The sequence below is a fragment of the Dreissena polymorpha genome, chromosome 14 (genome assembly GCF_020536995.1).
Source record: "Dreissena polymorpha isolate Duluth1 chromosome 14, UMN_Dpol_1.0, whole genome shotgun sequence".
Taxonomy (NCBI): Eukaryota; Metazoa; Mollusca; class Bivalvia; order Myida; family Dreissenidae; genus Dreissena; species Dreissena polymorpha.
This window is the reverse complement of record NC_068368.1, coordinates 70243376-70263350: the sequence shown is the minus strand read 5'-3', so window position 1 is coordinate 70263350 and position 19975 is coordinate 70243376. Positions and strand designations below refer to the sequence as shown.

The window sequence follows — 19975 nt, the reverse complement described above, 5'->3', positions numbered from 1 at the left end:
GAACGAGATTCTTGGATTGCTGTTTGGATAATTATTTACATCAACATATCAAGACTTTCACTAGAAATCGAGAGGGACAAACTCCAAGTTGTTTGATTCTTGTTTTCACAAACAAAGAGACCATGATTGACCAGGATTCTTTAAGTATTCATCCACCCATTGGTTTAAGTGATCATTCTGTTTTGAATTCAATTAGCCCTTTACTACACGGGAGAGGAAGTTTCGGATTGTTATCAGTTATAGAAAGGGGATTATGATGCTATCAACAGAGAATTAACTCAAATAGACTGGGGCAATATGAAAGATAAGGATATAGAATGAAATGTGGTATTTTTTAAGATCTCGCTTACTGATCTTGTCAATAAATATGTACTTTAGAGAAAACAGAATCATAAACACAAAAGAAACCCTGTATGGTTGAAAAAAGTGCAAAGAAGCATTTTTAAAGAAAAGTAAAGCGTGGAATCGGTACAAATATTCGAGAAACAGGGAGAACTATGCAGTCTACGCCTTATCCAGAAATGAGTGTTCATCCACTGTTAAGGACGCTAAAAGAGACTATGAAAGGAAAATCGCCAAGGAAATAAAATTAAACAACAAATCCTTCTGGAAGTACGTAAATTCTAAGAGAAAAACGAGAGACAGTATAAGTATCCTAAAAAAAACAGACGGTTCGGAAGCAAAGTCAGATTTTGAGAAAGCAGAAGTCATGAATTCGTTTTTTAGTAGTGTGTTTGTAAGAAGTGAAGCACTTTATGAGGAATTGCCCAACGACATACTTTTTTCTATGAGTGATTCTGAGATATCCATTATTGATGTTCAAAAAGTGTTGAAAACCTTGAAACCTGATAAATCACATGGTCCAGATGGTCTTCACCCAAAGTTTTTATTTGAAACACAAGGACACATTTTGATACCTCTGCACATGATATTTAGGGAATTCCTAATAAAAGCAAAATTACCAGGTGATTGGAAGAAGGCTACAGTAGCACCAATATTTAAATCTGGTAATAAGAAGGAACCATCGAATTATAGACCTGTGAGCTTAACATTTGTTGTGTGTAAACTCTGTGAAAAAAATTTATCCGGGATTAATAAATGTCATACTTGTTAAATATGAACCTACTTTCGGACAATCACTATGGTTTTCGTCCGAAACGTTCATGTAATATACAATTACTGGAAATTTTCGACAGATGGGCTGAAAGTGTTGATAAAGGATCCCCTATAGATGTTATTTATCTAGATTTCAGCAAAGCCTTTGACAGCGTGGCAAATGACGGGCTCCTATTTAAACTAAATTGTCTGGATGTGCAAGGTGATACCCTGAATTGGATTGAGAATTTTCTGACAGCATGAACTCAATGTGTAAGGATAGGACCCGCAACGTCCAACTGGTCTTAAGTCATAAGCGGAGTTCCACAAGGAAGCGTTCTGGGTCCTGTACTTTTTCTTTGCTTTATAAATCTCCTGCCAGATGTTGTCAATGGAATAGTCAAAATTTTTGCGGATGATACAAAGATTTACTCAAATATTAAAACCACTACACAATGCGATGAATTGCAACACGATCTGGACAACCTGTGTTACTGGAGTTCGAAATGGAAACTTTCGTTCAATGCCAAAAAATGCAAAGTCATGCATATAGGATTTACTAATGAAAGGCATAGGTATTCAATTCCCGATAAAGATGGAAATTTCATACACCTGGACTCGGCATAATCTGAGAAGGCCCTTGGAGTGACTTTCAATGAAAATTTATATTTTGTAGCGCGCATTACTTCTAAGGTACAGAGAGTACTAGGATTTATTCACAGATCTTTCGAATTCATGGAGACGGAAATGTTGCTTCCTCTCTATAAATCATTAGTTAGGCCTATTCTTGAATATGGATCAAATGTGTGGTCGCCATATCTTAAAAAAGAAATTCAGAAGATTGAGGATGTTCATAGGAGAGTTACACGACTTGTTCGTACATTTTCTACCCTCCCATATGAAGAAAGACTAAAATTCCTTGGTCTTCCAACTCTGGAGTACCGAAGAGATAGGAGTGATATGATAACAATGTATAAGTCTATTTACGGATAGGACGACCTAAAATGGAGCAATATATTTAACTTGGCTCAAAGGTATTTGAGAGGTCATCACCTAAAATTCATCAAAAAAAGTGCCATCATAATGTAAAGCTAAATTCATTTGGAGCTAGAACAGTGAACATGTGGAATGACCTTTCAGAATAAACCGTCTCTGCAATATCCCTGAATGTGTTCAAATCGTATTTGAACAAAGAGAACTGGAATACGAAAAAAAATAAAACAACTGTGTAGCGCACTCTTTGTCGCGTACAAACATTTTAAAGAAGAGGGGCCACGATAGACTTTGTCTAATATTACGGCCCGAACAAATCAAGTAAATCATGGTAAATCAAGGTAAATGGATGGAATTCGAAGGATATTCGATGTGAATGAAGGACTTTCTGGATCTTGAAGACTTGACAGCTGGACACGGCAAAACTGGCATACTGGTATTTTTAGTTATCAATTTAAGTCACATTTTGCTTTATAAATTCTATTTTAGAATTTTGCGATTATTGATTGACTATAATACCCGATATCAACATATCATATGGGATTTGCAGATCACCAAGCTGTCCTGAAATTTAACATTGATAACAAACTCTTTACTCAAATAACTGGTTTGTATTCTTTCTTCTTTTTATTTTAGTACTTTGGTAGCCAGTTTGGATCCAGATCAGTCGCTTGAAAGCTGTTTGCTAAAAAGCGGTTTTCTGACAATAACAAATAGTTTAATTGAATACTGATTAGACTGTCCTTTTCCTGTGACCTGGCTCAAATAATAGAATTGTCATTAATCAAATGATTTTATTTCAAACATTAATCAAGTATTTTTTCTGGTCCCTCGGGATCAATGACTCCAGCACTTTCGTGTTGAGAATTGAATACTGCTTAAGGCGATGCTAGGGGGCGTGAGAGATGTTGCACCTTCCATTATCTCTCATGAACAGACTCAATAAAACTGAGTCGGCAATATTTGAGTTAATTTTTGGTTTGGTTGCTCTCGAGGGATCGAAACATTTCAGAATCTACCTAAATGCCTAGTGGTAGAGTGTCGACTTTGATTGCAGGAGGTTGCGCTGCGAGTTTGATCCCCAGAATCGACGTTGAAAACTAGCCAACTTTGTTATCTAAAAGGCTGCTAAACCTGATATACTAAGAAAATGTGAAGTTTCTCTCACATGATGATCATCAGTTATATTATATAAAAACTCACAGCAGTAGTAAACAATGGGGCAATAATTTATGAACACATCTTTCATTTGTCTTTGACACTTTGAGTTTAACATGGCCTAGATTTAAAAATGTGACTTGTCTTTACCAGCACTCTTGTGACAGAGCTAAAGTGTAAATGTACCATTGAAGATCACCTAAATCCAGATTTGCTATTATTGAAGTGTGGAAAGTTTTAAGGTTGTGACAAGTAAGCAAAAATTGGTCATTTCCGAGAGGTCACAACTGATATATGACTGTTTTAAAACAAGACCAAGCAGTGTCTGATTTAGATTTCCTTACATAGTTCAATAAAAATTAATTTCAGAAGTCTGGTAACAGTTTAACGTTTATGGTGATCGATGTGTCAGACCAGGGCCTTGATTTTGAAATCTAGGACATGCATGGTCAGATGATGTGATTAAAGATTGTACATTTTTTCAAACACATACACATGTAAACATGTACCTGTAACTAATGTAGATGCTATAAAAAGTAAAATGCATTAAGTTAGAAGGCATTTGACTTTTCTTTTGGTGCATTGGCACACCAGGTGGCTCGGTTGCAATGGTTTGATGGACTGCTCGGATGTGTAGATACATTATTATACAGTATATCAAAGTGTATTATTTCAAATATGTTTGCATCTAGTATACTTTTATTGATAATATTTACAAAATTAATGTCTACGAATGATAAACTTGAGTGAAATCATTTAAAAGATACTGAAATCATGACAGTAATTTATACTGATTATTATTTAATATATGTTGCGTGATACAAGCTTGTACATCTATATCAAATAAGATCATACTTTAACTTCAGTGATGAATTTCAGTGAATTAAATTAAATCCAAAATGTAAGTCACTCCCATCTCTCTCCCACAGAACGCATACCTTAAGGTGTGTACCTCTCCAGATCCAGATACAGATCCATAAATATTAAACATAATTATGTATCATTTTTTTTAGAGAGGATGATTTTCCCTCTGTTGTATCAATGTATTGTTTAACTTTTTAATCAGATATATAGACATAGGTCCAGGGTCAGAGCTTCAGGCAATGAATATTTCACCCCCTGATCTTTTTTTCTAATTGATATTTTAACTAGTTCCTACATTCAATACAGTCAAATATATGTTAAGTAGTATCTGTACACATTGGTAGATTAAATTTGTACTTTAAATATTATTTTTTAGTGTTAAAAAGATATAGTACAAATGTTAATGCTAGATGAATTAAGAGCCTTAGTCAAGCGGTATCTAAACATTTTTAAATGGTAAAATTTTCGGAAATATATACCCATTTTCTCTTCAGCACTGGCCATATATAAAATGTATACCATTTAACCACTTTTATATGGAGCCCTGACCTGATCTCAAATGTATATCTCTTTTCTCTGGCACCCTGGTCATCTCCTGTAGAACGCCTAATAAACACCTATCAAAATGGCAAATCATATGCAGAACAGTTCATTATATGGAATGGTTGAATGAAAAAAAATGACATCCTTTTCATATGAAAATTTAACTTTCACAGTCATGGAAAAAGAGCCTGCACAACACAGATCAAAAATACTTTTTATTTGTGGATCACCCCATATCTTAATACTCTATGTGCATAAATAGCTAAAGTCTTCATGAAATCAGGACAAAAAATTGTATTTTAAGTCCTTAGTTGACCTGGCTATAGTTATCAGATTATTATAAGCTCAATCAGTAATTTATATCATTATTTATGCTTTGTGTATTGTAAACATATACACAATCATGCAGTTACATGATAGCAATAAATAATAACACAGCCACCCATACTATAACGGTCATTGGCAAAGCCTATGGTAAAAATGTGAACACATTGAGTGTAATCGCCCTCTCTTGCCAGCAAAAACAACACGTCGACAGGTTGTCATTTTTGACAGTTCTACTTTCACTTTTATTTTGTGATATCAAACTATTAACAATTATGTGGCTGAGAAAAATATCGCCGTTGCTTATTTAACATATTTTCTGTTCATTTCTTCAATTAACTAACATCAGTACACGATTTTCTTCGTTATTTCAAACATTCCTGACAGGCTACCGCTCGGTTTACATATTTCGTTAACATTTTTACGCGCGTAGGTAGGACCTCATTACCGCTTCTGAAATGTCTATTCATGCTATTGACTTCGAGGTACTTATCCGAAGTTTGACGGGAAGAGCCGAGAATGTGCGATTGTGGGCCAAGTTCCCCACGGGTACTACTTTTTCCGTACCCATAATTTTTGTACTCAATGTTTTTTCTTACCCGATGTTTTTAAGTTCCAAATTTTTTTTTGTAACCAATTTTTTTTTCTTAACAATTTTTTTTTCGTACCCAAATTATTTTTTTCCCATTTTTTTTCGTACCCAAATTTTCTTTCGTACCCAAATTATTTGTATGCCCCCGGTAGGGTGGCATATATAGCAGTTGAAATGTCCGTCAGTCAGTCAGTGTGTCAGTCTGTCCGAAATCTTTAATGGACATAAATTTTTCAATATTGAACATAGCAACTTGATATTTGGCATACATGTGCATCTCATGGGCTGCACATTTTGAGTGGTGAAAGGTGAATTATTATCTTTATGCCCCCGGTAGGGTGGCATATAGCAGTTGAACTGTCCGTCAGTCAGTCAGTGTGTCAGTTTGTCCGAAAACTTTAATGGCCATAAATTTTTCAATATTCAACATAGCAACTTGATATTTGGCATACATGTGCATCCCATGGGGCTGTACATTTTGAGTGGTGAAAGGTGAAGGTCAATGTCATCCTTTAAGGTCAAATGTCAAATATATGGCGCCTCTCCGTCCATCCGAAAACTTTAACATTGGCCACCACATTTTCAATATTCAAGATAGCAACTTAATATTTGCAATGCATGTGTATCTCATGGAGCTGCACATTTTGAAACATGAAAGGTCAAGGTCAAGGTCATCCTTCAAGGTCAAAAGTCAAATATATGTCATCTGTCCGTCAGTCCGAAAACTTAAACTTTCGCCATAACTTTTTTATGCCCCTTAAGGGTGGTGTTGCGTATGATCGTATAGTGTTAATAAACTATGGAATCGTGCGTTAGGTTCGACCTTTTAATAAACGTTAATACGAACTTGTATATGTGCAACATAAGAAATGACGTCGATAGTATACATGACGTCGATAGTATACATGACGTCGCGTGCATGTTAGCGGATAAACGTCAACGTTATGAATTCCCGACATATTCCGGGCCTCGAAATGATATAAATTCTAACAACAGAAAATATAACATGAAATTATTTTAACAAGTATTATTAAATTAGCGTAAGTCTCTGCTTATCACAATAATCACATTAAGTCTCTATTATCACATTATATAAACAGTCTCTAGATATTGTTTTCACATTCTTCAATTGGATAAAGTTTCACGATTGGTCGATGAGTGAGTCCATTTTTTGTTTGAACTTTCGCCGAACGAACGAATCCGTCATTTCCCGGCACGAGTTCCTCCACAACGGCCAAGCGCCACTGCGTCCTCGGGCAGTCATCTTGAATCTGTACGACGTCGCCTACTGATATCGTCTGGTTGTTGTTTCCCTGTACTTGACTTCTTTCTCTGAGTGCCGTCAGGTATTCACGTCGCCATCTTTCGCGGAAGTTCTGTATGAGTTGCACTCGTCGAATACCTTGCTTCACAAGCGACGAACGATTGATGCAATAATCTGCTGGCAATGTCGCAGGCTCGACAGGAAGTGACGTTATCCGTCTTCCATATAGAAGATGGGCAGGCGTCAATGTTTCCGGCTGGAAGTGACGTAAGTAAGGGGTCTGTCGTTGATAACGGCTTCTGCTTATTTGTGCATCCTGAACCGTAGAAGAATCCCCGTAAGGTCATTCAATTCAGGTGGGGCGGACATAAGACAGTCGTTGAGGCTTGGTTGGTCACGAGATTGGCGACAACTGCAGTCATATACGATACGTATTGGTGTAGTTACCGAGTCCTTTTTCACTCCATGGTGTGGAATGTAATGCACTGTGTGTTCGTCTTCTTGTTGGTCAACTTTCTCAATGACACCTCCTTTAAGCTGATCGGCGATTATCTCTCCATACGTCTTTAGCACTTCCGGTTCTTGAGATAATCGGCGTATGGTAGCCTCTGTCCGTCTCTTGCATATATCGTAGTTGGTTGGTAGAGTTGGGTGGTAATCTCTCCATGGTAATTTTGCCACATACCGACCATCTTCGAATGAAATGCTGTTGCACATGTATTCTTGAAGGTTACCGGAAGTACCGTCTGTTGACTCTTCTGAAGATATTCCCATAGACTCAAGCTGCCAAAACTTCTCCATTTCAAATGTACTTGGTGGAGCGCTGATGACATTCAGCATGTGTAGGTCAGTGGTTCGATGTCCTGATACCGGAAGTGGTCCCGACAACAAATAACCAATCTTCGATTTCACCGCTGTTGGTCCGTTGCCTCTGATTACTCGGTCTTCAACTATATCCCAATAATAATCCGCACCAACCAGAAGCGAAATTTCAAACAGATCGTTGTTGTGTTCTGTGAGCGGATGGGCTAATTTCAGACCTCTCAGATAATCCAAATGACGTATTTCTGTGGGTATGTTCTGTAATGGCACTGCTATCGTTGGCACTACAAGAACTTCCAGTTTTATCAAATCCCTCGTCTCGCTTTTCAGGTAAATCTCGCTTGTAGGTATGGACCGAACCCCTTGTGACATTCCACCAAACGAAGCCAGAGAAATTGTATCATGTCCGGTAACAGGGAGATGTAGAACCCTTGCGAGGTCCTCTGTAATAAAGGATCGCTGTGCGCCCTCGTCAAGTAAAATGTTGGCGGAAGAACTATGACTTTGGGATAGAACTTCGGCTACAGCAGTCTTCAATAAAACGTTTGTTCTCTCATGGGAGGCAGTGTGTAAGATTGCACTGTTGGTCATAGCCGACTTGAAAGGAATGGCTTCCGGATTCATGGACGAAGCGGGTGTCGTCTTCTTTGTGCAAATGCTGCTGTGGTGTTTACCTTTACAATGACGACATCGAAATTTAGATTTGCAGTCCGACACTTTATGGTGGTTCAGGCAATTGAAACACAAGCGTTTGCTTTTCACAATGTCAATTCTCTGGTGAATGTCTATAATCTTGTTGCACACCTGGGGTTGATGATATTCACTACAAAATGGACATATCAGCGGTTTGACATTACTTTTCATGGGACGGCTTACCTCCCTTTTTGAAGCTGTGAGGAATGAGGCAGTCGGGAGATGAAATTCTTGATCGTTGCTATAGCCGGCGTCCATGATTCTGATTTCCCGCCCGATGGCCACACGTAGCTCCTGAAGCTGCCACTTGTCATCTCCGTGGCTCCTGATAAGGTTGCGTCGCATATCCGGTTGGAGCTTCTTCATAATGATTGGAACAAGTAGATCTCCGAACGAATCTTGTGACTGTCCCAGTGACTCTAGACCCCGGATATAGGTTTCCATTTTGTCATGAAATTCACGAATGCTATGTACGGAATTGCGGGGTGGCGGAAGTTCTAATAATAATGTCATGAAGTTATCAATGATTTTGTGCGTCTGCCCGTAGCGTTCCCGCAATAGTTCGATCGCATTCTGGTAGTTTCTGCCTGTCAACGGAAATCCACCGATCGCCATAGCTGCGCTCCCTTCAATTAAAGATCGAAGATACGAAAACTTCTGTACATCCGTGAGTATTGGGTTCTGGTGCACCGCTGAGTCAAATGAGTCCCAAAATGTTTGCCACTCGCTTATGTTACCACTGAAAGTAGGCAATGTCAGTTTCGGAAGTTTCGTAGACGCAGTAACGTAATTCCCTCTATTAGATGTTTGGGTTGGAACACGTTCCTCTTCCGGTTGCGTTGAATGCCGTACATCGCCCGTCGTGAAATGATTTTGATTTGCATCTCTTTGTTCAAATGTTGTCTCATTTAATGTCTTGATTTTTTCTTGATATCTGTGTATTTTCATTTCAAGTTCAATGGAATATTCCTCACTGTCGAATAGTTCAGTTTCTATATCTCCGAGGTCTGCATGGTTGATGATCTTTTCATTCAATCCTCTGATCGTGTGTGTCTTCTCTTGAATGATGTCCAGTAGTTTCTGCGACTCGGAGGTTGAAGAAATTTCTTCGAGTTTCTCAAATTGTTTCGCTATTATTCGACGCTGAGCTGCACGCAACGAAATGAGTTTGTTAAGTTGCATTTTTCTTTTAGGCACGGCACCAAAATGTTGCGTATGATCGTATAGTGTTAATAAACTATGGAATCGTGCGTTAGGTTCGACCTTTTAATAAACGTTAATACGAACTTGTATATGTGCAACATAAGAAATGACGTCGATAGTATACATGACGTCGATAGTATACATGACGTCGCGTGCATGTTAGCGGATAAACGTCAACGTTATGAATTCCCGACAGGTGGCATATAGTTTTTTAACTGTCCGTCCGTCTGTTCGTCAGTCAGTCCGTCCGTTCGTCCTTCCGTCCGTCCGCCCGTCCGAAAACTTTAAAATTGCCCATTACTTTTGCAATATTGAAGATAGCAACTTGATATTTGGCATGTATGTGTATCTCATGGAGCTGCACATTTTGAGTGGTGAAAGGTTAAGGTCAAGGTCATCCTTAAGGTGAAAGGTCAAGGTCATAGGTCAAATTTTGCAATATTGAAGATAGTAACTTGATATTTGGCGTGCATGTGTATCTCATGGAGCTGCACATTTAGAGTGGTGAAAGGTCAAGGTCATCCTTCAAGGTCGTGGTCAAAGGTCAAAGTTTGCAATATTGAAGATAGCAACTTGATATTAGACATTCATGCATATCTCATGGAGCTGCACATTTTGAATGGTGAAAGGTCAAGGTCATCCTTCAAGGTCAAGGTAAAAGGTCAAATTTTGCAATATCGAAGATAGCAACTCGATAGTTTGCATGCATGCGTATCTCATGGAGCTGCACATTTTGAGTGGTAAAATGTCAAGGTTATCCTTCAAGGTCAAATGTCAAATTTTGAAATATTGAAGATATCAACTTGATATTTGGCATGCAGGCGTATCACATGGAGCTGCACATTTTGAGTGGCGAAAGGTCAAAGTCAAGGTCATCCGTTAAGGTCAAAGGTTAAAATGTTGCAATATTTAAGATAGCAACTTGATATTTGGCATGCATGTGTATCTCATGGAGCTGCACATTTTGAGTGGTGAAATGTCAAGGTCATCATTCAAGGTCAAGGTCAAAGGTCAAATTTTGCAATATTAAAGATAGCAACTCGATATTTGTGTACCAATTTAACGTGTATTTAATCATGTTGTCATATAAAATATTCATGTAATATAAAGTTAATTGTTGTATTTTTTTTAAATAATATGTTATACATTCCTTAAATTAAAAAGCTAACCAAAACGGTCGAAATTAGATGTTGTTTGCGCAATTCGTGCAAACACAGTATTTTGAAGGTTTATGGGCAGCAATCTTGGAAGCCATCTTGGCTTTATAAACCATGTGATAAATAAGTTTTGCGGGTACAAAAATAATGTTTTACCACCAAAAATGTAGATTATCATCAGCATTTTCAAATAAAATCTTATAATCATGCAGCGCGAGCCCCTGATACTACTAGAGTTCATTGTGAGAGATTTTAGAACCTTTGTTGATAAATGATTTTTATCTTTTATCTTTTACAATTATAATAAAGAGAACATGAAATTTATGCATAAAAATTAGAAATGTGTTTGTCAGAAACAAAATGCCCCCTACTGTGCCACTTTTTTTAAAATTATTATTATATCCCTTTAAAAAATATTTCTTCCCTTTTGAAAATGATCTGTTCCTGCCAAATGATAAATAGAAATTATCTCCCTTTAAAGCTTGTTACTTCCCTTGGTTTAGTTTTTTTGACCTTTAACCTTGAAGAATGACCTTGACCTTGACCTTTCACCACTCTAAATGTGCAGCTCTATGAGGTACACATGCATGCTAAATATCAAGTTGCTATCTTCAATATTACAAAAGTTATGGCCAATGTTAAAGTTTTCGGACGGACGGACAGACAGACGGACAGACGGACACACTGACAGACAGTTCAACTGCTATATGACACCCTACCGGGGGCTTATCAATGTGCATACACTTAAAAGTATCAAAAATATCATAATACATAAACATAACAAGTTAACAATATAAAGAAGTGAAAATCCAGCTGCTGGAGCAGTATTGAATTTTCATTAAAAACAATTAGTTGGTCCTTTATTTAAGGCAAGTGACCGATTGCCCAAACAGTACAAAACAGCACAATACAGCACAATACAAACCAACATAAACACAAAATATGAATAAAGCTGGGGTCACCGCCTTGGAACGGTCAATGCAAAGCATTGGGGGTTTAAACCTGGTTATAGAGCGCTCAACCTCACACTTGGCCCAGCAATATTCATAATACATTTAAGTGTAAATAAAATTTAACGTCATAGCATTGTAACTCAAATTAAACAATAATAAAAGGGAATTAAAACGCATTCAATTTAATTACTATTTAATTACTCAATTGCATTGAAGATACAAGAGTAACAGAGTTATAACTTTTTGACGAACGATCAAATAAAACTATTAACAATTGTCAACTACATTCCTTCTTTATAGAAAAAGATTTGAGAACATAGTGTCATTGAGTTAATATCTCAGATAATCATCGCGCAAATACAGGAAAAAGCAGCAATAATGGTTGTAAAAATTCCATATTACATAGCTTGGTTGTTTATGTTACTGCTAAAAAAAATAAAAATAATTAAATCAAACAAGAAACGCCTATCAGAGAGAAAATATAAATAAAATGGAACGTTATAAACCCAATGACCTATGCATGTAGATTACAACTGGGAAAGTCGGTCGTATGACGTCACAAAAATCCATGACATAATGACGTGAACAAATTCCAGGGGTAGTACTAAATAAAAATATTAATGGGGCTGTGCTACTAATAAAACAAGTTTAGGTGATTTAATATTAAGAAGCAAATGAATAAAAATGGTAATTCCATTAAAGCGACATTATTGACATCAAACAGTATATAGGTGTTTTGACAACTGAAGACAGAAATGATTTGATGTACGATTTGAGTCCAAATGTAGTTTTCATGCAGATTTGTTCATACGACACAATGACACAATTTTATTAAACAGTGAAAAATGCCTATAATGTAGTTTTCATGCAGATTTGTTAATACGACACAATGACACAATTTTATTCAACAGTAAAAAATGCCTATAATATCACTAATGATTCCAAATTTTAAGGGAAGAAAGATAAAGTGAATCGAAAACCATTAAACACGTATTTTTTAGTACATAAGCATCGTATCCTTTTGATAAAAAGAAGTTAATTAAATTGAAAAGTTTAATATGAACATTTGGTTTAACATATTTTAATTTGCGGACACGCTTCAAAACATCTCCTTAAAATGATGGATGGGAGATTCCATTATTTAAATGCCATTTTAAAGAAACATTATATTTTGAAATTAAATCACCATACTTAGAGTAAAATCTAGCAAATTTATTTCTTAGGTTATGATATAAAAAGCCTTGTTTTAGCAATTTTTTAGTGAATATTAGATTACGATCATTAAAATCTTTAATACACGAACATGCTCTGGCATAACGTACCAACTGCGAAATGTAAATACCATAGGAAGGTCCTTTAGGGATGTTGCCATCTAGAAACGGAAAATTCACAATTTCAAAGTTAAAATCGTCCCGTTTGTCGTATAAACTAGAATAAACTAGTTTTGATCAAATTAGTATTAATAGTTAAATGTAAGTCTAAATACGCAGCGTCTGTATTGGATATACACGATCTATTTAAGACTAGTTCTTTTGGGTAGATTTTGTGAATATATTGTTCAAATAATGGATTATCTCAATTAAGTATTTCATCAATGTACCTACTAGTAAGGTTAAAACAATTAATCAAATCTACTTGCTTAGTTTTAGATAATTCTAACATAAATTCGCTTTCATAACAATATAAAAAAGGTCAGCTATAAGTGGCGCACAATTAGTACCCATAGGAACGCCAATAATTTGTTTAAATATTTTACCATTAAATTCAACAAACAAGTTATCCAAAAGAAAAGTAAGTGCTGCACAAAAGTCAAGACCAGTCCAAATAATGTAATTATCTAATATCTGATTAGTAAAAAAAGCTGTTTTAGTGTTAAAAGCTAGATACAAACACTTCTCTCTAGCAAAAGTTTTTTCAATCAAAGAAACAAGTTTGGGTTTTATTAAAGCGTGAGGAAGCGTTGTATATAGTGTAGAAAAATCGTAAGTACTTAACTGTGACACCTTATATTTTTTATTTTCAATTTTATCAAGAACTTCTAAGGTGTTTTTTATTGACCAAAATAGGTTAATATTACTATTTTCATAAACTTTATTACAAAATTTAGCTATATGATATCTAATAGCACTCAATGCAGATGTAAGATACACTGATAATTGTTTGGTGGTACAAGACACTGAATTAGCGATAAAACGACTTTTATATGGCGTCTTATGTAATTTAGGTATCCAGTAAAGTGATGGCAATTTCTTGTCAGTAATATTGACTATTACATTTAACTTTATGCATTGGGCAATATGGTCGGTATTAATTTCATTAGGCTGCTTATTGTACTCACAATATGATGTAGTTTGTGAAAGTTCTTGTAAAATAGTTTGAACATAAAACACTCGTCATATTATTATAATATTATTAGCAGCCTTATCAGCAGGAACTAAGACGAATTAAGATTTTAAGTCTTCAAGCAATTTACAGAGATTTTGTTTATTAAATTTAGGTGAATGTGGTAGGGCCAAAGGATGTGTATCATAAAAACATATTTTATTCATGGCCATACTAAATATTTTAGTTTTCCAATAATTGAGTGCAGTAATTTCAGCATTTTCCTTCCTGCACCATTTAGTGCAATAATCATGTAAGGATGTTAAAATATTCTTAATGCAGTCATCAAAATCAACAGGAATAGGCAATCTGTACCTCTGCGTAGCAAATGTCTAAGGTTTTTATTTTGAATTAAATTAAGGTCCCCAGTAATAACATGCCCAACTGGACCATATATATATTTAGAACTAGTACAGTCACATAATGTAGGACAATTTCTTATTACATTAATATCTGTGGAAATAGAATTATAATTAAAAACGATACTTCTTACAGGTTTACTATATTTGTAGCAAATAAGTGGTGATTCAGTATTGCGGAATTAAGGGGGAATCAACCGACGTACATTTTATCATTGAATATTTTAGGAATGTCAATTAAATCAAGACCTTTGTTACAAAACTCAATTTTGATACGATTTCTAGTTTTGTTAAGTACATTTTCAATAAAAGGTTTAAGATAGTAGTCAGTGAAAGATTCAATAATACAAGCACATTCATATAGAGGGTCAGATTGAAGTAAAATAAGTTTACATTCCTTATCAATATGCACCAACGAAGAAACAGAAAGAGAGAAAAGTGCACTTAGTAATTTATGTTTACCCCCATTTTGTAATAATGTGTAGCAATCATTTAAAGAAAGCAGACGTTTAAATTTACGCCGTAAGTTACCATTTTTCCTAATGCCATGTGAACGTTTATTTCTTAGACGTTTACTAAACAGAGAAAATGAATTAATCGATTTATTTTTAGAAATTGTTCCAACATTTAGAATATTATCATTTAATCCAAGTGGGTAAGCTGATTGTAAACGTTTAATCCATTCAAATTCTGACATGCACCTTGCTTTTAATTGGCACTGATTTGAAGTACTATTATTAAAAATAAGTTGCTCCACAGGTTGAATTGAAATATTTGTTACGCTATGACCCGTTTTATTAAAGTGCTGGTAAATGAAGTTATAAAATTTATTGTTATTTTTAATTTAAAAAAAAAAATGTTCCCTAAAACGTGTTTTAAGTGATCTACCCGTCTGCCCAACGTATTGCGCACCACAACAGGGTACATTTCAAGTAATAACATAAACCACATGCATAGAATTTCATGAGACATCGGATTTAATATTAACTGAAAATTTGCGGTTATTAACCGATGAAAGAATAAAAGAGGACATATTTAAAAACTTGCAACATAAACACTTCCTGGAGTTGCACTTATTTATTGTAGGATACCGATTACACGGAGCTAAATTACGCTGCGAACTAGAACCCAGCCGCATTGTGCCTCCAATGAAAGATGTACGAAGTAAACTTAATTTGACTGTAGGTTTAGAAAAAAGTAATATAAAAGCCTCGCATATCTCAAAATATATCAATATGCACATTAGGCATTTTTCTTTATATTATTCACATGAAATATTATATATTTATATTCCTTAGACCCATAGGTGTGTATAAATGTAGTAAGGATAATAATTGTATCTATACTGATTTTCAGATACAAATTGAAACATGTTATAAGTACAAAAACACATGTTTTTTTACCTTTTTTCATTGATATAGTCATTTTGTTTCATACAATTTTTATTTTTTCACCAAAAAACTTATTTGTTTAATAAGAATAATATGTTCTCAATTGCTTAAATTAAAAAGCTTACCAAAATCATTGAAAATATATGTTGTTTGTGTCATTTGCAAAAAAACGGCATTTCCTATGTTTTTGGTCGGCCATCTTGGCGGCCATCTTGGATTTAGACCCCCTGGGCATGACATTTTTTTGGGGGAACAATTTTTTTCTTTTTCTCAAGACAATGTAGAACATCATCAGCATTTAAAAAAAAAATGTTCCAATCATGCACCGTGGACCTCCGTTCCTACTAGACTAATAGTGTTAACAAGCTGTTTCTTCCGTTTTACCTTGAGTGAGACCTCACTTGACCCAGTTTCGAACTCGGCCAAGATATCAATCGGACAATTTTCCGATCAAGTTTCATTAAGTTTTGACAATAAATGTGGACTTTGGATATAGACGGAAAAAGGCGATCTTCTCACCATGAACATATTTCTCTTACGTGAGCTAAAAAACTACAAACTAGACATTTTCCAGATCTTGAAAGATTTCACTTAACCTTACTAACCTTAGCCCGCATAGAATGGTAACACCGCAAGGGGTTTGCTGTCATAAAGCTTACTATGCGACAAAACGGTCCGTCAAAACTTACATGAACGGTTTACTACGTAACAGCTGCGTTTTCGGTAACCATGACAACGCCGGCATCACTTTCCGTGCACGTGACTTTTCTTGCAGAACCTGCCAGTCACAGCATACCTGCAAACACACCATAGAGATATAATAATTCTTTGAGGGAATGGAAACTGTTTGTTCAGGAAGTGCGATCAGACTCCTTACGAATCTCAATGACAAACAAACTGACTATCCATGAAAAGACCGGACGTTGGTCTTCTTTAAACATGTGAAATTAGCGAACGTTATAACCACGTGCTGCTGCAGAAAATGATAGATAATTAATGTGTTATACCATAATGACATAGATGAAATGAATAGGTTTGAACTTATAAACACAGAACCCGTAATCACAGTCATTCTATAGCATTAGTCCCAGTATCAGAGCATGCGTCGGTAAACGTTTGACATTGTTCAGGTTTTTGAGGAGTCGGATGTCTATATGCGCACTGTACTGTTGGGTCAAAGGTCATTTGTTTTTTCTTCTTCGAAAAACATCTAGATTCATTTATGATGCATATGTTTACATAACTGCGATCGAGGTACAACATGTCATTAGAAATGGTTTTCATTGATTGAGCTTATATATATATATTATATATATATATATATATATATATATATATATATATATATATATATATATATATATATATATATATATATATATATATATATATATATAGTTTATCGATTCAAAACCGAGTTGTTGCCATATGTCACAAAAATGATGTATCTATCGTTTAGAATAGAAAAATACGTGTGCTTAACTGTGGGGTTAAAAATGCACCCCGCAAGTTAAATAAACCTCTAAAAGCCAATTAAACTTGCATGTAGAGATTACACTACCAGATATCATAATAGGCCAGAATCCAGGCAGCTGGAAACTTTGCTCTGCTGATCTCTAAAATAAATCTAAAGGTTACCGATGTACACGATTTTAAATCTTAGTTTGTTGAATTTTAAGCTTGAACGAAATAACGCTGTTTAATTATTAAGAAGTGAACAATTGTAGCGGTTTCATTTGAACGCATTAAATATCACGTACTATAGGGTATTTGTAGCAATTAAATTAATACCAGAAATACAGTAAGTAATAAAAGTATAGTTTTGTTTAATGGATCTAAGACTAAGGTTAAAAGGGCCTTTTCACGTTTTGGTAAAGTGACAAAATTAAAAAAAGTTGTTTCAGATTCGCAAATTTTCGTATAGTTATGATGTTTGTGAGGAAACAGTAAAACTGGATATTTACCATGCTCTAAAATATCCATTATATGCATCTTTTGACGATTTGAAAACCTGAAAATTATAAAGCGTTGCAATGCGAAACGATTGAATAATTTGGAAAGTTCTGTTTTTGTCGTTATATTTTGTGAAACTACGAGGATTACTTATATAAGTAAAAAAAAGACTGATCATAGCTTGAGCACGGACGGTCGAGTGGTCTAAGCGGGAGACTTTTTACTCCAGGACTCCAGGGGTCAGTGGTTCGAGTCCAGGTGAGGGTTACTTTTTTCTTTCTTTAATTGTGTTATTGTTTTTTTTACTGGAGATTTTTTGGTCAAATGTTTAAATGTATCAATATAGAGCATTTAATGACAAGCTTCAATACATGCCAAAATCTGTGAAAAGGGCCCCTTTAAGCTCGTGTACTATGCGAAGATTCGGCGGTTGGGTGACTCGAAAACTGAAAAATATATGGCCATATCAGATATATCGAATTAGTTTCTCATTTATCTTTCCCATTTATACAAAATCATAATCATATTTCGAAGGGATAAGAACATGTTTCGGTTATTCGTTTTTAATTTACGTCAGTACACACTTTTTATGCATGACCTGCTTACCATAACGGTATTCCACAGAGAATTCTGCATTTCTGATTCACTAAACTGAGTGTGTTTTATCTGGTAAAAAGTATCGGGTAATCTTGGAATAGAAGTGTCATGGTCATTGAGATGATCGGTTAACGAAGTGCACATACAATTTGGCATCCGACTCTTTTGAATTTTTTCAAATACGTCAGTAAACTAAAAGGTAACAAGTTGTAACATTCATGGCCATATTGAGCTTTAATTTCGAATAGTTTATTAATCTTGATTTATTTCTAAGTATTTTTATTTTGTTGAGGTATGTCATGATCATCCCATTCATGCCGACCGTTTTTCGCGAATTTCTTTCTACACAATACGAATTTCTATACAATTAATCGACCATACCATGTTCCGCGTATGCAAACCAAATGAACATAATACACATCCAAAAAGCTGAAGAACTCTTCTCTGGTGCGTGGCTTTTGTTGTTCTCTGTTATCGAAGTGCCATCCGTAATCAAAGTAAGAATCTGAATACCCGGCGTGTTATACTGTATGATGAAAAAACATGTTCGCGATAAAATCAGTTTGATTTGTACACAAATGATCAAAATGGCTGGTGGCGTATTATATATAAAAATATTGCTTACGCAAATTTATTTTCAACTGTGTGACATCTCTGTATACGATAAAATATTACATGAAAAATATTTCTTTATAAATTTAGACATGATGGATAGGAGGGTACGAATGTGAATGTACATAGCGCTGTTTATTGAGAAAAGTAAATAAGCATACCGCATCTCTGCCGCTGTGGCCAGTTGTAAAAGAAGTAATCCGGTGATACAAAGTTCGAAACCAGTCAGATGTTAAGTATTCTGTTCTGTTTTCATAATGGTTTGTCTTTCTGATCGTATAACCTGTGTATACCGTTTTCTTACGTTTAATACATTTTACATCATCTTTATAAATATGGCTCGATTACATATTAATTTCTGAAGAGACAGCGTATTTACACTGTTCTTTAAACACATAACACGTTAAGTATTTATGCAAAAGAATCTTTAAGTGATTGTCTGTCGTGGGATAATAATTGATAAGGTGTGGAACCATTTTAAATATTTACTTAACACAAATTATTTGCAGTAAAAATAAATATGTTTAAAGTAAACTTCAAGCTCTTCATATTGTTTTGCAATTAAGAACACCGTTAAATTCTAGTTGTATGAACGACCCTCTAGGAGAAGTAAGGGTATATTAATTTTCACCTTTCCGATGATCGGTCTGTCGATCGGATGGTCGGTCTGGCCGTAGGCCTTTTCGTTGCCTTGTGATAATTAATTAAAGGGGCCTTTTCACGTTTTGGTAAATTTACAAAATTAAACAAAGTTGTTTCAGTTTCGCAAATTGTCTTTTTAGTTATGATATTTGTGAGGAAACAGTAATGCTGAAAATTTACCATGCTCTAAAATATCCATAATATGCATCTTTTGACGATTTGAAAACCTGAAAATTATTAAGCGTTGCAACGCGAAACGATTGAATAATTTGGAAAGCTCTGTTATTGTCGTTCAATTTTGTGAATCTACGAGGATTGCTTATATAAAGTAAAAAAAAATCTCCCGTAATAACAAGAGCACGGATGGCCGAGTGGTCT

General features: G+C 35.2%; 1 protein-coding gene across 1 annotated transcript in view; it reads right to left on the bottom strand.

The window, feature by feature from the left end:
- LOC127858943 (galactosylceramide sulfotransferase-like) overlaps nucleotides 1-19243 on the bottom strand; it is a 33656-nt gene extending 14413 nt beyond the window's left edge. The window contains exons 1-2 of the mRNA XM_052396312.1: nucleotides 19117-19243; nucleotides 16483-16589 (exon numbers count right to left, since the gene is read on the bottom strand). Of these exons, the coding sequence (XP_052252272.1) occupies nucleotides 16483-16538 (56 nt within the window). The 5' untranslated portion in view covers nucleotides 16539-16589; nucleotides 19117-19243. The remainder of the gene's footprint in view (nucleotides 1-16482; nucleotides 16590-19116) is intronic.
- Between the last annotated feature and the right edge of the window lie 732 nt (nucleotides 19244-19975).